An 18,794-nucleotide genomic window follows, 5' to 3' on the forward strand; every position below is an offset into this window, starting at 1 on the left:
TCCTCTGCTGTATCATCCATGTGCTCTCTGGCAAACTTCAGACAGGCCTGGAGGGAGGGATGGAGGTTATCAGTGGTATGTCTTCCATTTTCTGATGATTGCTCCCACAGCTGATTCTTTTCACACCAAGCTGCTTGCCTATTGTAGATTCACTCTTCCCAGTCTGGTGCAGGTCTACAATACTTTTCCTGGTGTCCTTCGAAAGCTCTTTGGTCTTGGCCATTTTCACATTCTGTCTCTCATAGTTGAAGTGTACCTCTGGTGCAAATTACTGACCTCTGTCCTCATTTTAAGTGGGGGAACTTGCACAATCGGTGGCTGACTAAATACTTTTTTGCCCCACTGTAAAGGAGGTTCTTTTCAGGAAAAGCCTCGGAGCCCACTCAAGTTGAACCGCTCACTCCGCCATCTTCCCAGAATTCCCTGCCAAACAAAGGGCTTAAGGAGCGAAAGCATCAACAATGGTTCACCTTGCTGTTTTGGGGGTTGTAATGTTAGATGCACGATCGGGAAGGGAAAATTGGCTCACGTTTTATTCTTTCCCCACCTGGAAGCAACGTGAGGGAGCTTATGTATTGGATACTACCAAAAGAAGGCAACTAGCCTGGATAGCAGCTGTGAGACGAGCTATATCCAGTTCTCTACCATCCACAGATATCTGTTGTTGTGCTACAGACATTTTCATTCTGGTAAGTTCTAAATAAGTTCATATTAGGGCTGTTCGATATAACGATATATATATATCGGATGACAATATAAAAACGTCTATCGATTCATTTTACACTAGGTGTCGCAAAATAAACTGTTTATGGCAATATTTTTTTCATTGTTTTGATGGTCACTGTAGTGGTTATATTAATTTCTTAAAGTTCTCTCTTTCTCTTATATTTAATATAACCACACTAGGGATGGACAAGCGACTATCTTTATGCCTTGTCGTTAGCTACAACCACGGTAAAACCATCCCGTGTCCACTTGTTTATTTTCCAAATAAACCTTTCACAATAAAGCTCAAGATCCTGTTGAGACTTTTCAAAATAAACTGAATTACGTGAAAGAGTAGGCAGATTTTTGTATGGATGAGAAGCAAAAAAGAGCCGCCAGGTGCTAAAAAATAAACCTTAGATTCAAACGTTAGAACAGGTCACCAGTTTATTTACCAAAAAGTATCCATAAAAGTATCTCTCAAAAACATATTATTGTAGTTCAAATGTGTAGATGAACAAAGATCAGATTTTTGGAAATCTAAAACTAGTCAGACACTCAAATATTCATGCTTTTTATAGGAGGACAGAGCAAAATGGACAATGGCGCAGAGCGAAGAACTGCTCTTGATAAGGAAACTATGACAGATATATTTAGTAAGTGAAGACTTTCTGTGTATCTAAAATTGTATACAGCACAAACAACTTACTTTGCAACCATTAAAAAAATTGTAGAAATAGGTGATGATGCATTGTAGTGGTTGGTCAACAGATTTATGAATGCTGGAGGGTAAGGAGATGACATAAAGGGGTGTTAGTGTTACTGTAATGTGAACTGGATAGACTTTCCATTGAGGGAAAAAAAAGAGGTAGAATTCTGTGTGAAATATATCTGTAGCTATATAAACAGAAATATCTGTTTGCTATTTTTATTTGAACTCTGATAAAAGTAATAGAACTGTGACTTTTGTTTGTTACAGTGGCGGTAAGGAAGAGGTTTCCCAATGTGTCAAGAGGGGCTTTGGGGATTGCAGTGAATTTGAAGCTGGAGGAACTGAGACTGATGGAAAAGAAAACAAATTACATTTTAAGTATGTTGATTTATGTTCACGCACACACACACACACACACACACACACACACACACACACACACACACACACACACACACACACACACGGACTGCTTTTACACAGCAGGAGAGAAGTAAGTATGTTTTTTGCATACTTCCAAGCACATCATATAATAAAGCACACCCCTCTCCTTGTGCATGTGTAGTTTATGGGATCCATTGTGAGAAGTGGTGCACAAAGTCCGTGGAATTCACTCTGAGTTCCTTCCCTGCCTTTTTGCATTTCCTTTTCTGATAAGAAAATTCAATATCAGATGTCGCTTGTGTTAACCGCTGGAGATACTCAGCTAAATGTGCTAAACGCCATAGGGCTGGAGCGGCTTTGATTAAATGAGTCTTAAATGACCTCACTGGGGTTTTACTCATTTTGTTTTTGTTTTTTCCCCCCACTGGGTGATAGGTCAGAGGGTCTGAATAAGGATCATTTTTGTCTGAGGATCCAGTCTGTACAGTATTAACTGACAGCAGAGCATTCAGAGTGACATCAGTGGGGAAAAACAGGACTGCACTTAAAGAAAAAGAGGAATCTGGCCCCAGCATACTGGAACTTTGTTGTTAACTGTGAATAACAAGATCCACAGGCCAAAAATACAGACAAAAAACCTCTGTTAAGGAAGGAGTTTTAGAAGGAACAGGATGCCGTTTATATCCCCTGCTGTCAACGTAGAGCCCTTCTGCACTTGTGCATGCATTTATGTTTTTAGTAAAATTAATTAAGGAGCCTAGCAGAGGTCATTTCAAGCTACTGCATGCAACTTCCAGCTGAGCTCCAGTATTGGCTGCTCTTGACCGACTTGGCCAGTTTGTGTTCTGCATCTTGTTCAAGTGATGAAATATAAACTGAAGGTCTCTTAAGAGCAAGCGTGTCTGCGTGTACGTGTTTACACTGTGAAGTAGTCGTCGTGTGCGAAGTGTATCCTTGTTGTGATTTATAATATTTAAGAGTCACTGACCACACTGGGAAGAGGCAGCCGTTCCAGTCAGCACACAGAATGGAGATTGATCTCAACACAGACAGAGAAACAAACACACAGGCAGGCAGAAAGCTATCTTTACAAGTTTTACTTTTATTGGTGTATTCTGACAATAACAATGATGGTATAAAAGAAAAATCTCCATCATACAAATTTCAATAATCAAAAGATAATATGCCGATACACAAACGGATCCACATAAGGCTGACATCAAGTTTTGACAAGTGGCTTCAAATGGCTTCAGTTCAAGGAGATCGTCTCTCCTTACAATCAGAGGAGATAAATTTTAAATTTAGCTGTATTGTTTCTCTTTCTTTTTTTTTTTTTTAATAGTTAGCTTTCATACAAAAAAATAATTTGTGTGGATTTTGGAGTGGATTGTGGTCGCTGGTTTGGGTGCCTGTGTTTCATTGCATTGTAAGCATAAGGTGTTGTTTTTTTTGGCTGAAACACTGCTATCCCGCAGCGCTCTCCTGTGACCTGCGCCTTATCTCAGCTGCTGTCACTATTATAAAGAAACATCACGTGCAGACACAAGGACAGTTAAATTCATCAAAGGATTTTACGTCTCCGTCTGCCACGACATGTGCCTTGCATTGCGACAGCGCGTTAAAATACAGGGAGGTCTGCGGGATGCAGAACACCTCTGAGATCGTGAGAGGAATTGAAAATTTATGAAATGAGGTTATTCTTTCCATCAGAAACAAAAAGTCTGTGCTGGGAAGCAGTGATGTAAAAACATTGATGTCACTCTGTAAGCTTTACTAGCACTTAAATGGCACCGGATAAACCCACAAACCAAACCCTCCCGAAGCCTTGTTCTTTAGCATCTGTAGTGAATTAAGACCTTATAGAATTTCTAAAACACTACACACAACAATATTTACAATGATAATTATCTTGATATGCACTTTTTTCAATTTAAATATTTTTGCTTATAAAAAAATAAAATAAAAACTTGAATGGAAAAAAAACAAAACAACAAAAACAAGAACAAACCCAAAAAACACTGCAATAAATTAAGAAGCTTTAAGGCTGCCAGTTTTGTCAGATGCCCAAAGAATGGTCCCTTCATTTAAACTGGCACAGAATGGATGAGGTGAGATAATGGAACAATGAAGACTCGTTAGTGAGCAGCAGTCTTGGTCTGGGTCTGGACTGACACCAGGTTTATTTTATTTATGTAGATAGAACTGGAACAAGACTAGCCAACATGCTCTTATCACCAAGTGAAATCAATCTACTTCCTGTTTTAGATAAAATCAGAAGTACTGACTCACTTGTCCTTGTTGCAAGGTCACAAAATAGCCAAAGCTGTGTACTAGTCTCCTCAAAGATGGTGTTGGCTTATGAAGCTGCTCATTCTTCATTGTGGAGTATAGAGCCTAATACTGACCCTAACCAGGCCTCAATCAGAGGGCCTCTTTGTATTAAGAGGGCCCGTGTGGTCCATCTCTTTACCTGAACACTCAATTTAAAACCATTTGGCTTTTGCTATAAGTCCACCTAGCTTTTAATTTAAAGCAATGAAACATAAAAAAGATATAATATACAGTGCATTATGTAGGTATCAAGACCTAGAATAATAACCTACCAGTTGTTCACAACAAGGTCACTATAAATAATTTTGTCATCAGTGCTGCAAAACCAAAAGGAAAAAACCCAAAACAAAACAGAAACTTTGAAACCTAGGAGGATAGGTAGACCTCGGAAAGGTTTAGCCATTTCACTCAAACGCACGTGGAAAAGAAAACTCAACTAAAATGCTGCTACTGTCTGTGACTTCCACTGGACACCTCCTGGGTGATAGGCTAGGAAGTAAACGTGCTTCTGCTTGCGGCAATTTGGATCAACTTTAAGGTGGAAAGGCAACAGGCTTACAAATGTATGGATGTAAACATGCTCAACATCTGCTCCTGTAATTGGAATTAAAATATAAAGTTTGAAGGATGTTTTGCCTGTCAATACCAGCCTCTGTGATGTTGGGATTGGTTCCAGTAAGCACGCAGAGAGAGTCCCTGGAAGGGACCTCTGGAAGGTCAGCACCATTGATCATCAATTAGTATAATGGAGGTGATCAGTGAAAGACAGTGACCAGTAGCATTGTCTGATTCTGTGTCTTGCTCTTCCTGTGGTTGTCACACAAAATGGCCTCCTCCAATATGTCTGCTCATGAGATTACAATTTAATACCAGGCTACAGGTCCCATTCCATTTCATTAGAAGCCGTTATCTATCTATCTATCTATGCTTTATCTTAAGAGGGAATCTGAATCTGAATGAAAAGGAATATACCTCATTTACACAGACCTGAACCTCACCGTCCCGCACAATTACGCATGACTACATTTCAGTGCATCTATATCAGTTTGTGTCACCTATTAAACTGTCACATTAACTGCAAAATAAAATAAAAACTGAACAATTAAGGAAAATAATCCAAAAAAATAAATAAAATGAGGTCCAGCCTCTTTGCTCCATATTTCATTGTGGGAACAACATTAAGTCAACCACCAATATTTTCCTCAAAAAGGTACATGTTAAGTAATGCGTACAAGGCGATTTGTGTGAAATGAAGTAGCTGCATGACTAGAGGACAGACAGTGAGGACAGTAAAGTCTGTACGATATATTAAAAAGGAACTTCATTTACAGTATTGGGATTTTACTGAAATCAACACTGTCAAATACACAAATCAGAGAGGAGCATTACACTTCTATGTACTGCCAGAGTCTGTGTCTAATGCACAGTGAAAGGCTGCATGCCACTGAACATAAACCTCTGTTTAGAGCAACTCCCTCCACCAAAAGAAAAATGAATTTCACAAGAAATCTCACGAGCCAAAGCCTGGCCACAAGCTAACAAAGCTAATCAGTGGTTATAACCTGACACTTCAGATAAGGATTGAGACAAGCTGTATTTTTTTCTCCCCCAATCGAAATGTTGATAAAGAAAGAGGTGTCATTTAAAAAGTAAAGGCAGCCATCGAATGGTAGTTGTATTTTCACAGGGCCCAAAGTGAAGCAGGGCTGGCTAACAGTATTACAAAGACTACACAATCTGCAAAATAACAAAGCAAATGCTTCTGTAAACACCAGTGACAATTACAGCAATCAAGTATTTTCTAATTCCAATTCTCTTTTGTCACAATGAAGGTGAGTAAACATTGAAGACACGAAACCTAAAAATAAAAAACGGCAAGCGTTTATCTCTCCCTGGCCCGAATTCACACCCGCATGCCAAGTGAGGTCTGCAACCTGCCAGTCAAAGCTTCAGAAGCAAAGGGACCTGGGAGGTCACCCCGATTACTTTGAACCGACAACGAGATACATACAGGCCATTTGCATAGCTCTCCCTCACTTACACACAGACACGCAAACAGGCACACACAACTTCTGAACAGGGTGGCATGTTTGCTTAGGCAAAGTTGGGTTGAGTGTGAAGTTTGCATACGCAGTCACTTCTTCTCTCTAGTCCAATGAGGGCATGCTAGCACCCGCGCTATTGCATCTGTATAGTGAGGAAGTCAGGGCTAAAGTTCTGCTGTCTGATATTACAGCTTATTGCTAACAGGATGAACATTGCACTCCAACATACAGCCACTTGCAGGCAGGCAGGACATTCCATGCAATTACGCAAACATCAGTCTTTAAATCGTGTGCTTGAAAGACAAAACACAAGAGATGGTTAAGGAAACAATATTCTCTAAACTCAGAAATAAAAACTATTTCACATACAACATATAACCACAGCCTCTAACTCCCTATGTCGTCTTCTCTTGCTCTCTTTTCTTGTAGATTTGGCATACTGTATGCAGAACCAGCTGCAAGAGTCCACTCGCTTAAAGTTGATGTGTCGTGTTATGTGTGCATGCAAATGTTTTCACAGGCGTACTGCATTTATGAAAGAAGTGCAAGAGAAAAAGTAATTAAAAAAAAAGAAAAGTCATAGCCTTAGGACAATGTCAGCACATTTAAGCCAAACTCTGCGTGCATGTGTGGTGTGTGTGTGTTTATACGTGCGTGCACTTAAACGTATGTGTACCATAACCTATCGAAATCATCGAGCACAGAGGTGCCACGTGGAGCTAGTGATGGACAGAAGAAGAAAATGAATTGAGGAATGAATGCTGAAGGCCAAAATGGTGCAAAAGGCATGTGGAGACTGAAGTCTAGATAAGCCCAGATGAGAGAAGTGATGGACTGTGGCACAAACAAGTGCAGCATTTATCCCTATTTTCTTATATGATTTATCAAACATATGCTTTTGATTCTCCTTTTTTTTTTTTTTTTTTTTGCATACAACCAAAATAAAGCAATAAATCTGTCAACTAAAAAGTCCTAAGCAGTGTTGCAACTGGTGAGATATGGCTGATGTCCCAAAGGACTTTGATTTTGCAGTCCAGCTCTGCCTACGTCAGTAGTCAGTTATTGGTGCAAGCTTTCTGCTCAAGCTGACTGTGATGTTGGTGTAGAGAGGCCTTCTGGACACTAGGGGGGAGTAGTTTAGGTTGTTAAGACCATCCACCTTCTGTCTCTCCTTTGAGTGACGGAGAAGACTATACCTGCAGGTGCAAAATGAGAGGAGAAAACAGAACACTGTAAGAAGCACTTTTCTCTCATTACATGTGAAAAGGATGGCAAAATGTAAAAAGTCCAGTGTTTGTGCCAAATGGAGTGATTCTTGTCTAAACAGCCAAAAATACCTTATTTGTGGCCCAGGATTGTAATCTACTACTTATGTACATCACTAAATGTGCGAAGCTACAAGTTTGACAAAGAATGAGCAGTTGCTTCAACAAAACTAAGCAAGAGCCCACTGCCTCTCAATCAGCCACTGATTCTAACCACAGCGGTTTTTTTAAACAACTCTAAAATATCTCAGAGTTGGCATGGGGGGAGTCTGCTTCAGGCCTAACACAGACTATATATACACCCTTGGACTCTTTTAGTCTCCTGCTATGTTGTACCATCGATTTCATACATTTTTCAACAGAAGAAAACTTTTGCATACTAGATGACTAAAAAGCTGGAAAGTGCTTTGGATCAATTCATATCAGGGTGTGATATGAATAAAAGTTACTCGACTTCATTAATGGAAACCACCCTTCACATTCAGGCGAGCTGCCAAAGTACAGCTCTGGACTGCAGAAATTCCTTAACAAACAGCTGCACTATGTGACAAATATCCTCATTCATGTAAATTAAAGGAGCATTGTGCTGTTTCAGTGACATTTTCACGCAAAATGATCACAGACAGTTCAAGTTAGAAGTGTCAGAGTAAAAGTGAAAGCTGACTAAACTGAGGCAGAGGGCTACACCCCTGCTGCCTCAGTTTAGTCAGGCAAAGTGACCACCAGGCTGGGCTTAGAAGAAAAAAGCGCTAAAAAATAATATTTCAAACAGGGGGGGATAAAATAATTTGACATAAAATGTGCAAACGTATTCTAGTAGATCCCTAAATGATATGAGTATATGAGTAGCTTAAATCTAAGGCTTATTTTAAAGTTAAATAAGTGAAAAATAAATTCCACTTAGTACTGTGGTACTATGTAAAACTATATGAAAGAAACATTTACTCTTTGGGCCATTTTTAAGTTACTCAGGAATTTTGCCCTGAAGCATAGAAGCATATCACATGCAAAGTCTTTAAAAGAGTGGAAATTCTATCAAAGGTACTGCTTTGGCTTTTCATGTGACTGGCTTACATCACATGAGTCTAAGCCTCATTGCAATTATCAGCTTCCTCCTTTGGTTGGGAGTGTGTATTATGTACTGTTTGTAAGTGAGCTGTGAAAACCTAGGACACCAACCTGCCCAGGAACTGCACTTCTCCACGATGGTGATGTGGAATGGACATGTAGCGTCCCAGGTCTCCTTGTGGTCTGCTTACTGTGTAATTGGCAAACTGCACCCTACGGAAACATTTTTAAAATTTTAATCCATATTGTACACAGTTGGGAGGAAAAGGCATTGTGTTTATGATCCTGCTATAATAATTATCACAATAATGCCTCTGATAGCTGAGCTATAATATTTCAAATAGTCAATAACATGCTCCAAATACATCAGAAAGATTTCATAGTAAAGGCAAAAAGGAAGGATTTCATGGAAACAAATATACAAGAGAATCAGTATTTACAGTACACACAGATTTACTCTGTGTGTACAGCTGCCTGTGAGTTGTGTAGGTGGGGGAAACGCTCTGGGCCGAAGTGGGAAAAAACAATATAATACAAAAGCCTTCTATGTGCCAAATGGCTTACCTCATCACTTGAGGATGCCTAATGTCAACACTACTGTTAACAACATGCTGCAGCTCTATCAGAAAGGCCAGTGTGTGTTTGTCTGTACAAGTTGCCCTCACCTGTTCCACAGGTCATCGTCCTCTCCTCCCCAGCCCCAGAACGCATTGGGAAATCCATTAATCTTTTTGAACTGCTTAACCATCAGGCCACTGACACCGCCGAAGAACTCATTATACGGCAGCCTTTGAGGGACAGTTATACATATTGAGATTCATTTTTTGCGTCCGAACACATGTACTCTGTAATTCCCCAAAGACAATAATCAGGACTCACATGTAAGAATACTTGTCCAGTTTGACCGCAAAGTGTCGGGGCATGTCCGTACAGCCGTAGTAGTTTCTGTCATTCTCCATTAGATGGTCTACATCATGGAAGATCAGACAGTCCCAGTTCAGGTCCTTCATAGCCTCCTTGTAGCCCACATTGAACAACATGGCTCGGTTAAATGGCTCTGTACCCGCCTAAAGAAAAAAAGATGATACTTTGGTATAGCTGCCTTTTCATAAAAAAAGGGGGAAGATAATGGGTTATAACTTCCATAAAACAGTGGCTTGAGATGAAATTCATTTAGTTGTTTACCTCTGAATTCAATTGATTGATTGATTGTGAAAATAAGTGAACCTACTTGTTCTATTATATAAAAGGCAAAGTGGAGTCTCTGTTTCTGCAGCACTGGCACCAGGTGTCTTAGGAGAATGGGCAAGTGTTCATGTCGGTTCCTGAAGGGAACTAGGATTGCCACCTAGGTACACAAAGGAGAATAACATGGGACTTGAATAAATTGCAAAGATATAGGGATAAATTTAGAGTAGAGTTAGAGTTAGAGCAGATAGCACCTTTACATGTCCAAATCAACACTAATACTGAAACATGTTCCATTATACTACTTTCCCCAATGTCCGATGTGGACATCCTGATCAGTATCTTAGTGTGTGCTGTGTGAAACCACTAAAATATTCCAATTAGCACCTGACTCATCACAAGATTGGCGGATTTGCAGAGTGTCATTTCCACGAGAAGTGACATGGATCAGTCCAACCCCCCCCCCCCCCAAAAAAAAAAAAAAAAAAACCCCACTGAGCAGCTGAATGACTGTGTAGCGTTTATTTGTAATAATGGTTGTTCTTGTTTTGCACTTTCTTTTGAAGATCAATAAAAAAGTGAAATATTCACAGAATATAACTGGCTAGGATACGCTAAGAAAAGAGACAGGTGTAAAAAAAAAAAAGAGAGAGAGAAAGCGACAGAGAGAGAGAGAGAGGGAGAGAGAGAGAGACAGAGACTGCTGGCTAATGAGATAAACAGGGGAAAAAATGCTGTCAGACCATACACGGTCCTTTGGGGCAAAGGAATGTGAGAGAGATACAGACAGATGGAAAGCAAGATCACTCTACTGGGCACAAAAAAAAGTACTGTTAGGCTAAAGATTAAAGACTGAAACAATACTGCAAAGCACAAACACGAGCTGTAATTTAGGTTACTTCCTGTACTTTGTGTTTATGTGTACTTTTTCTGGAATTTGAATGTCAAATAGAAGAGCTCCATCAATCTTATTTGCACAGGGAGCAACAGAATAAAAGAAAGGGCATAAAAGGAAAGGTACACAGAGGAGAAATTCTGATAATTCCTCTCATCATTTCCTTCCCATGGTGAGATTGAAGCCCTGTTGAGGTAGAGAATAGGGCTGAACGATATATCGCATTTGCGATAATATCGCGACATGATCAAGTGCAATTTTCTAACCGCAAAGGCTGCGATTATACTCTGGACATGTCCAAATTCATGGGCTGCATCCTCCTGAGGCCGCATTTGTAGACCGATTACGTCACAGCGACGCGCCGAAGGCTGTCCAAATTACTACCATATCCCAGAATTCATAGCGCGGCCCAGCCAAACTCCAGTTTCCAGCAATGGCGGCCGCTACTAAGTTTTAAAATTACTCATACTAATCTTTCTGGGTCACAAAATAAACTTTTAACATATTTTCAGGCGAGAAAGTAGTTGTGTAAACATCAAATATCTGCTCGGTTTATCAAGATATCCCATATTTGCAAAAGTGCTTCGACGTTTTCAGAGGCGTCTGCTACCCACCAGCTCGACAGCTAGCCGGGAGCTCGAGGATTACTGATGCGGCCGAGAACGGCACAACTCCCGGCACATCATTTTCAGATCACCGCGGAGTTTCGCTGCTCGGGTTAAACGTAATATATAAGTCACTTAGACAACCTAAAAATGTTATTGTTGGGCTTTTTTCAGTGTTTTGTTTGTTCGTGAGTAAATCGGTTTGGCTGAGATTAAAGTTATTAGATTAGATAAAATAAAACTTTATTAATCCCCCGGGTGGGTTCCTCCTTGGTTTTCACACAGCTGACTAAACGTCAAACAGAAAACTTATTAAACAGAAGTATGAGACAGTCGAGAATTTACGCCAGTGTCTGGTTATATTTTAGATAGCAAGAAGCAGACGGCCGAGTTTATTAAACTCCACCGAGACAGCGGTGACGCTAATCAGAACTAGACCGTCCAATTTCACGCCTTTAAATTTTAAAGGCGTGTTTGTGTGTGTGTTTATACAATTGCTATTATGTTTGCACTTTATGTGTAATGTTACTGACTGCAGAGATCAGTAAGATGTGTGTATTTTTTATTTATTAGTTTTATTTATTTAATATTATTTTTTAATTGAATGACTGTCTAGTAGTTCACAGATGTCGAAAAACTGAGTGTGGTAAAGCCACTGATTTTGTTTATGTATATTTCTGCAATCTGCACATTGTACTGACTTTCATTTTAATGTTTACACCAGGGTTCCTTGTCAGCACTTTATGCTCAGATGTTTGTAAGCTAAAAATAAACTATTGTGTATGTTCAAATATACTGTTGTGATTGAAGAAGTTAAATAAAAATGTCAGTCATCAATTCATGCATCACCTCATGTCATCATAACAGAGGTCTGTCTTCCAGGAAAGAACAGTTTAAAATTAATGTAATATAGTATTGGCCATACTATATGATGTATTGCTTGTCTTTGTTTAATAATACAGAAGACAGCACATTGTCATTGTCCTGCTTTGGCCAAGCAAACTGTCAATAAACATGACAGTTTGCTTATTTTAATTTAAGACATGTTTTATTTTAATTAAGTTTAAAACTTTTTTATTTAATGTAAAATTATATTTTGTTTTAATTTACTTTCAAATTCTTCAGTTGCTGAAGGGGCTGCATAGTTTTCACAAATTGCATAGTTCAGAATAGCTATAATTGTACCAGATGGTTGCATTCAGTTAAGTTGGACTAGACTGTAATACAAACCGTTCAGTTTGTCAACAATAAAACTGACTGAAATGAGAGAAAGACTGAGTGTGAGACTTTGATATTAGATAAAATGAATATTGATAAAGTTTACCTTTATGTACAGAATCTGAATATCGCAAAATATTTTTAAAAATTGCAATAATATCGTATCGTGCGTTAAATATTGTGATAATATCGTATCGTGGGATGTATGGTGATTCCCACCTCTAGTATTTATGGCTAAGCTTCACATGTTCTTCACAGCTTCAAATCAGTCACAGTACTTGACCGATATTATGTGTGCTAAACACACGCATAGACGTCAACAGATCAGACATTATTAAACTGCTATTGCTTATTTATTATACATAATACTCATTTGCTGTGAGATCGATCCTGTCTCAGTGTCTGATAATTTATCATAAGTAATTTATGAAGTAACTCCTGCTATGCTATGCTCTGTGTATAAATAAACACACCTTTCTCGTGTTCTCATGGAGAGTTTCTGCTGCTGTCTAATGCCCCAGAAACGCAGAAAAACACTTTTGTGGAAACAATATTTTTGTCTTCATTGCAGTTTTAAGGTTTTGCTGTTCATTTGACATTGCTATGCAAACTCTGCACTGAAACACTGAACACTGAGAATAGAAACTCTTGCATTACTATTGCCAACATTACTTTTAGCAACGTGTTAAAAAAAACATAGCAACTAAGCATCCACATATATCGGTGTTATTGTGGGGCAAAGGCGGGTTTTAGCAGGTCCAGCGCTACAAACCTAATGCTGCTGCACTGTGTGAGAGGCATGTTTTATATACAAAATGGAAAAAGTCATGCACAACCATTCGACTATCTATAAAAAGGTGACAATTCAATAGAAACCCAAGTGTGCAGAGCACATGCATGTTATAACATGCAGGGCTTGAATGTCTCTTTGCAATGTCACAGGAGGGTTAAGCACCATTCCTCAAAAAGTTCTGTTTGATGTGCTTTTGCTGAGCCATACTTTAACAATATACAAACCACTCTATGAAGCCACTCTATTTCTTGCTTCACCGGCCACATTACGCACAAGATTGTTTTTTTCAGTGGGCACTTACCTTCCAGCGAGGTAAACAGTCTGTGGGCTTCCAGTAGCCTCCAGGGGCAATGTTGGGCTTTCCCTCCAGCAAAGATCTTTCCACTTCTTCAAGAGATATCTCACTCATATTCACTTCCAACCTGCCCTCTGTGCGTGGGGGAAAGAGAGAGTGAGAGGGAGTCAAGCAACAGTCATGAAGCAAGAAAGGTCAAGAGCGTGGGGGAGAAAATAAGAGACACGGTGTGCGAGTAAAGAAGAACAGTAGCGAGAGGAAAAAGATCATAGGAATGTGACTAAGAAAATGTCAAAGCCTGCAACATTTGAGAAATCTGGGACTTAAATTGCCTGCTTGTGCTATAACACAGTACTGTATTTGATGCGTCATCAATCAAAACTAATATAAAACATATTCTTGGAACAGTTTCACAGCTCAATACTACAACAAATAAATACAGAGGCATAAGGAACATTTCCACTGAGAGCCTTTTTTTCATTTGTTACCTACTTGTTGTTACAGAATAAGGAGTTTGGTTCTAAGGAAAGAATTCAAATTAAATTTAAAATCACAACTTTAACAGTGCACTTACTCATGGAGGGCAGCCTCTCAGGGCAAACTTGTGAGGGGAGGTAGGTGAAACCCTCGGGGAGGTATGTAGTGGGAAGAGCATCGCTTTCGCTGAAGTTGAAGTCATAAGAATAATCTGAAAGTGAAAAAAAAAACATGACCGGCTTCATGCTTTAATGTACAGCGTGTATAAAAAAAGAAAATGATTTCAGGAGGTGGACATTTTCTAAAGTAATGTACACAGAAGCTAACAGTAATTTATACAATATGAATACATGTCTTTATTATAGTCAAACTTGTCCCATACTTTGGTGAGCATGTCTGGAGTCACTAATGCCACCAAAAGGCAATCACGTGAAACTTACAATTCCCCTTTTTCCAACAGCACGTGTTTCAGTCATTACCAGCAAACAGCTGCAGAACTAAAGGACTTTGAAATTGATTGATTCTTTTTGATACACCCTGTATTTTACCGACAGCTTTTCATTGTCATTCAAAATATCTTTTCTAGTAAAGGCAAGCATGAGTCACTCACTGGAAAGCAAACAGACTTAAATGTGAAAACGCCATAGCGCTTTTTCTTTTACTTCCTTATTTAAACATTGTTTGACACTGCACTCATTCTCTTGTAAGGATATGAAAGATAGCATTTGTGCTAAACATTTCTAATAAACTAGTGTGCATGGGCATGTTTTTACCTGTGCCATTTATGCTGTAAGCCCCCCTCACTACTTGCTCCAGAACCTGAGCTCCAATGTTCTTCACGTTCTCTCTGATCTGGATCCCTCTGGCCTGGACCATAAACACATACTCATTCACTATGGAAAGAAGAAAAAACAGGCGAAAAAAAGAATTAATACACTTTATTATTAAACACAGACTCGAGGCATGTATTCGAGAAACCCAAGCACAGACATGAATCATATTATGTTAACGCAAAACGACTTTTAAAAATGTTTGAAATGTCTGAGAATGCATATATTCATTCTCAGACCCGTTATCCTTTCACTTCTTCTTTCTGATAATTATTTCAAACAATATTCATGTTTAAGAAATGCGGTTGCACTAGGTTGCACTGCAAACAGCATGGGTGTGCTTAGTAAGGAGGGAATTTCCCAACTAAATACCAAGAGGCCGATCGATGGCATGTTAATCTATATTGAAGAGAAGCAGTGGGAGAAGAGGTTAAACTTAAACTTTTTTAAGGAGGAAGAAATGAAAATAGATTTTTAATTATTGATTAACTTCCTTCCGCAATATTTTACTCTATTTTACTAAGCTATTTCCAGTCATAAAGGTCTGGAAACCACTGTATCGTTTTGAAGCACTCTTTTTCGTGAGAAAATGTGACGGGGACATATAGGATGTGGGTGAAACTACACAGCATAGAGTAGTCACATACAGGAAACAGGAAGTAGCAAGAGATTCTAGGTGAATGAGAATGTGCCAATCTGAGATTGTAGTGAGATTTCTATTGTACCAGCGACATCTCATCAAGCTGACACAATATTATGTAGTAGATCTGTTTGCTATAACAGTTCAGTCGATTTATTCCTAACTATAATTGGGAACTACACCAGAGAGGCTTAGTGAGAGTTCCAGTCAGCATGGAACTGACCTAAATAAACACCACAACAGTGGTTAACCTGCCAAGCAATGTAGTGGAACAAAAGGGGGCTATGTGGTCTAACTGCGAATAGCTGAATACACCTAGTGATGCATGCACTCTTTGGTGTACAGTAAAGAAGTATGACATACTATGTGCATAGTAAGAAGCTTTAAAAACATTCAAAAAACATTTAAAACACTGAATCAAGTTTCAGAAGTCAAACAAAATAGGCAAAAACACAGCTCGTAGAATAACTTCTCTGCCTTTGTAGCTCTGTGTCCAACACCGGCAATGTCAAGATGATCTGCATTATTGCGGACATTGTATCTGTGTGGATGGCATGTATACTGCTGAGCTAGAAATCCCCTGGATGTGATTTGTCATGGTAATTGCGTTACAGTTTCCATCACATTTATCTTATCTTATACAAAATGCCAGGCTTGCAGGATCAGAGACTAGTGGCTGAGCGTTAGCTGAAATCAATGTTCTCATTTTACTTCTGCAGCACTCAAATAGTACAGTGCAGCTGGAACCGCAGAAGACGACAATGGAACAGACAACAGATTCTCTTCACTTGCACTGTAGCACATGTAGAGGAAGAGCGACACGCACGGATGTTCAAATGTGCGCACAAACACGCACGCACGTGCATTAACTGATGCCCTTCTGAGGCACCATATGGATGGAAAAAGGCTAAGAGGCGTCTGGAGTGTGACCCAGTGCAAGCCACCAACATATTTTGACAAGTCTTTTTCTCACGCCTGCCAAGCATATGAATATACAGTAAAAAAACAAAAAAGCCAAAAAATACCACAACATAATATGCAGGTGTATATCATAGCAGATTTTAAATGAGCTAAACAATGTCAAATGAGAAGACTCAGATTGTGGTGAAAGCACTTTGGTCCACTCTTCTTTACACCATTACTTCTGTTCACTGAGGTTTATGGACAGTCCGTTCTTGGGATCATTGTCCTGCTTTGGCCAAGCTTTAGCTATCGTACAGATGCTTCACATTTGCCTCATACTTCAATATATAAAAAAAGTTTGCGGTTGACTCAGTGATGGTAGAATTTAGGCCTGTGGCTGCAAAACAAGCCCAAACCATTACCCCTCCTCCACCATGCTTGACATTTAATATGAGGTGTTAGTGTTGACATGCTGTGTTTAGCTTTCACTAAATGTGTTGCTGTGCATTAAAGCCAAACATCCTCACTTTGGTCTCATGTGTCCAAAGGATGTTTTTCCACAAGTCATAAGACTTCTTTCTGGAAAAACGTCCTTTGTAAACCTAAGCCATACTGCCATATTATTCTTTGAACTTAGAAAGAATATCTTTCCCATGCAACCTGTCCAAGTCAGAACAAGACTAAAGAAATATCAATGTACTCTTCGTGAACTTTAACTAGCATTTACAAGCCAACTGATGCCTTTAGAATCTGAGATATTGTTCCTGGGTTTTTTTTTTTTGCATTTTCTCGGAACATTGCATGGCCAGCTCTTTGGATGAATTTCCTGGGTATCTGTTCACTCCTGGGAAGACTGGCAATGGGATAGTACTTACCCTCCTAATTTCTATGGAAGCAGTAAATATGTGCCATTTAGAGACCTGTTGAGTACCAGATTATCATTATACCCTGATATTTAAGAACCTGAAAGAGGTGAATTGAAAAAGGGTGTACTTTCATTTTACCGTGAGTGTATTATATATTAACTACCCTATCATACTGTACCAAACAGCAGCATATGAAGATTAAAGCAAAGCTAAGAAGTCTTTTCTTTGGTGTAAAATATATATATACATATATGAATAAATAAAAAAGAGGGTCAGGTTGACTGAAATTACAAACTAAAACACAGCCATGTAGCATCTAACATGCACTCTAGAGGCTGGATTAATGGTTTACGGTGAGGTAAGCAAGGTTATAAACTGTGACAAATGCAATAGCCATGAGAGACCTTGGCTTTAGAGGAAACTAACATAGCAGGTTACAACACAAAGCCATTAACACTGGACATATCAGGACAGAGGAGGCATGTATCACCACAGAGCTTTGTCACTGTGTCAGTGTCGGCATATACAACTATATAAATGAGACATGGGGACACGTAGGACCCCCTCCCCAGCCAAACCCTTCCAGCTCTTCATCCCATCAGCACCACTCACTGTAACCCATCAAGCACGACAGGCAACCTTGAATGACCTTGTCTTCTATAGCTCTCAGAGAACATCCAGCCGTCACGCCAAGCACAGCCCACCTATCCTTGTCTCTTTCTCCATATCACTCCCACTTATCTGTCATTTCCTCTATCTCCCTCTTCATCTAGTTGTGCTGCCGTCTCTGTGTAATGTGGTTTGTATCACTTTCTGTCAATTCCGTTTGTTGGTTTCATTTTAAGCAAATGAGCTGAATGATGGATTGCAGGGTTATGGGGACAATTCCAGGCACCGACCCTGCACCATATTGTAGTGCAAGAGAGGTTAATCGAAAAAGAAAATGGAAAGAACTAAAAAAAAAAGTAAACACACGCACATACCCCTTTGTTTTTTCTCTAAAAAGGCAATTAACTGCACACTGATACAGCTCAGCAGTGGGAGGTGATTTCTCCTGTTCTGCTAGCTAGGCGATAAGAGCTGAAAGGCATTTTTTTTCCTTACCTCAGACCAGAAAAGCTTTCTGCATGTATGCACCATAGTCACTTTCAAAATGTTCATTTTAATGCCGCTGTATATCACTGACACCTACAGAGCCACGCCAAGAAAACACTATGTTCACAAATTCATCATATTATTCACACATATTAATTGACTTTAAAAGTGGATTAGGAGAGCGTTTGTATTGTTAGAGTGTTTTCTACACAGTTTCATTTGAATACCTCACGGTAAGGAAAATGGGCGAATACTCTAAGCAAAAACACAAAATCCCTCACAATGAACTGGAACAACTATTGTAACTTGAGTGCATTGATCAACTGATAAAGGTTTGGGATTTGCACATGGTGATGTGTAACTTGACCTTTTTAAACACAAACTGGATATTATCTGAAGGGACACACTTGTTATCACCTTGTTGGACTGTTTGCAAATGATGGTGAGAAATACATAAACTACAGTGGATTGACACTCAC

At 39.3% G+C, this 18,794-nt stretch overlaps 1 protein-coding gene across 1 annotated transcript in view; it reads right to left on the reverse strand.

Annotated features, from left to right (window-relative positions):
- Nucleotides 1-2,883: 2,883 nt before the first annotated feature.
- Nucleotides 2,884-18,794, reverse strand: part of b4galt5 (UDP-Gal:betaGlcNAc beta 1,4- galactosyltransferase, polypeptide 5) — a 33,091-nt gene continuing 17,180 nt past the window's right edge. The window contains exons 2-9 of the mRNA XM_085261112.1: nucleotides 14,755-14,874; nucleotides 14,079-14,192; nucleotides 13,511-13,638; nucleotides 9,742-9,858; nucleotides 9,390-9,577; nucleotides 9,176-9,298; nucleotides 8,622-8,723; nucleotides 2,884-7,373 (exon numbers count right to left, since the gene is read on the reverse strand). Coding sequence (XP_085117238.1) covers nucleotides 7,226-7,373; nucleotides 8,622-8,723; nucleotides 9,176-9,298; nucleotides 9,390-9,577; nucleotides 9,742-9,858; nucleotides 13,511-13,638; nucleotides 14,079-14,192; nucleotides 14,755-14,874 — 1,040 coding nt within the window. The 3' untranslated portion in view covers nucleotides 2,884-7,225. The remainder of the gene's footprint in view (nucleotides 7,374-8,621; nucleotides 8,724-9,175; nucleotides 9,299-9,389; nucleotides 9,578-9,741; nucleotides 9,859-13,510; nucleotides 13,639-14,078; nucleotides 14,193-14,754; nucleotides 14,875-18,794) is intronic.

This window comes from Mchenga conophoros, linkage group LG20 (genome assembly GCF_057382185.1).
Source record: "Mchenga conophoros isolate Kocher_MC1m ecotype Shallow Benthic linkage group LG20, M_conophoros_male_GT1.1, whole genome shotgun sequence".
NCBI classification, from domain to species: Eukaryota; Metazoa; Chordata; class Actinopteri; order Cichliformes; family Cichlidae; genus Mchenga; species Mchenga conophoros.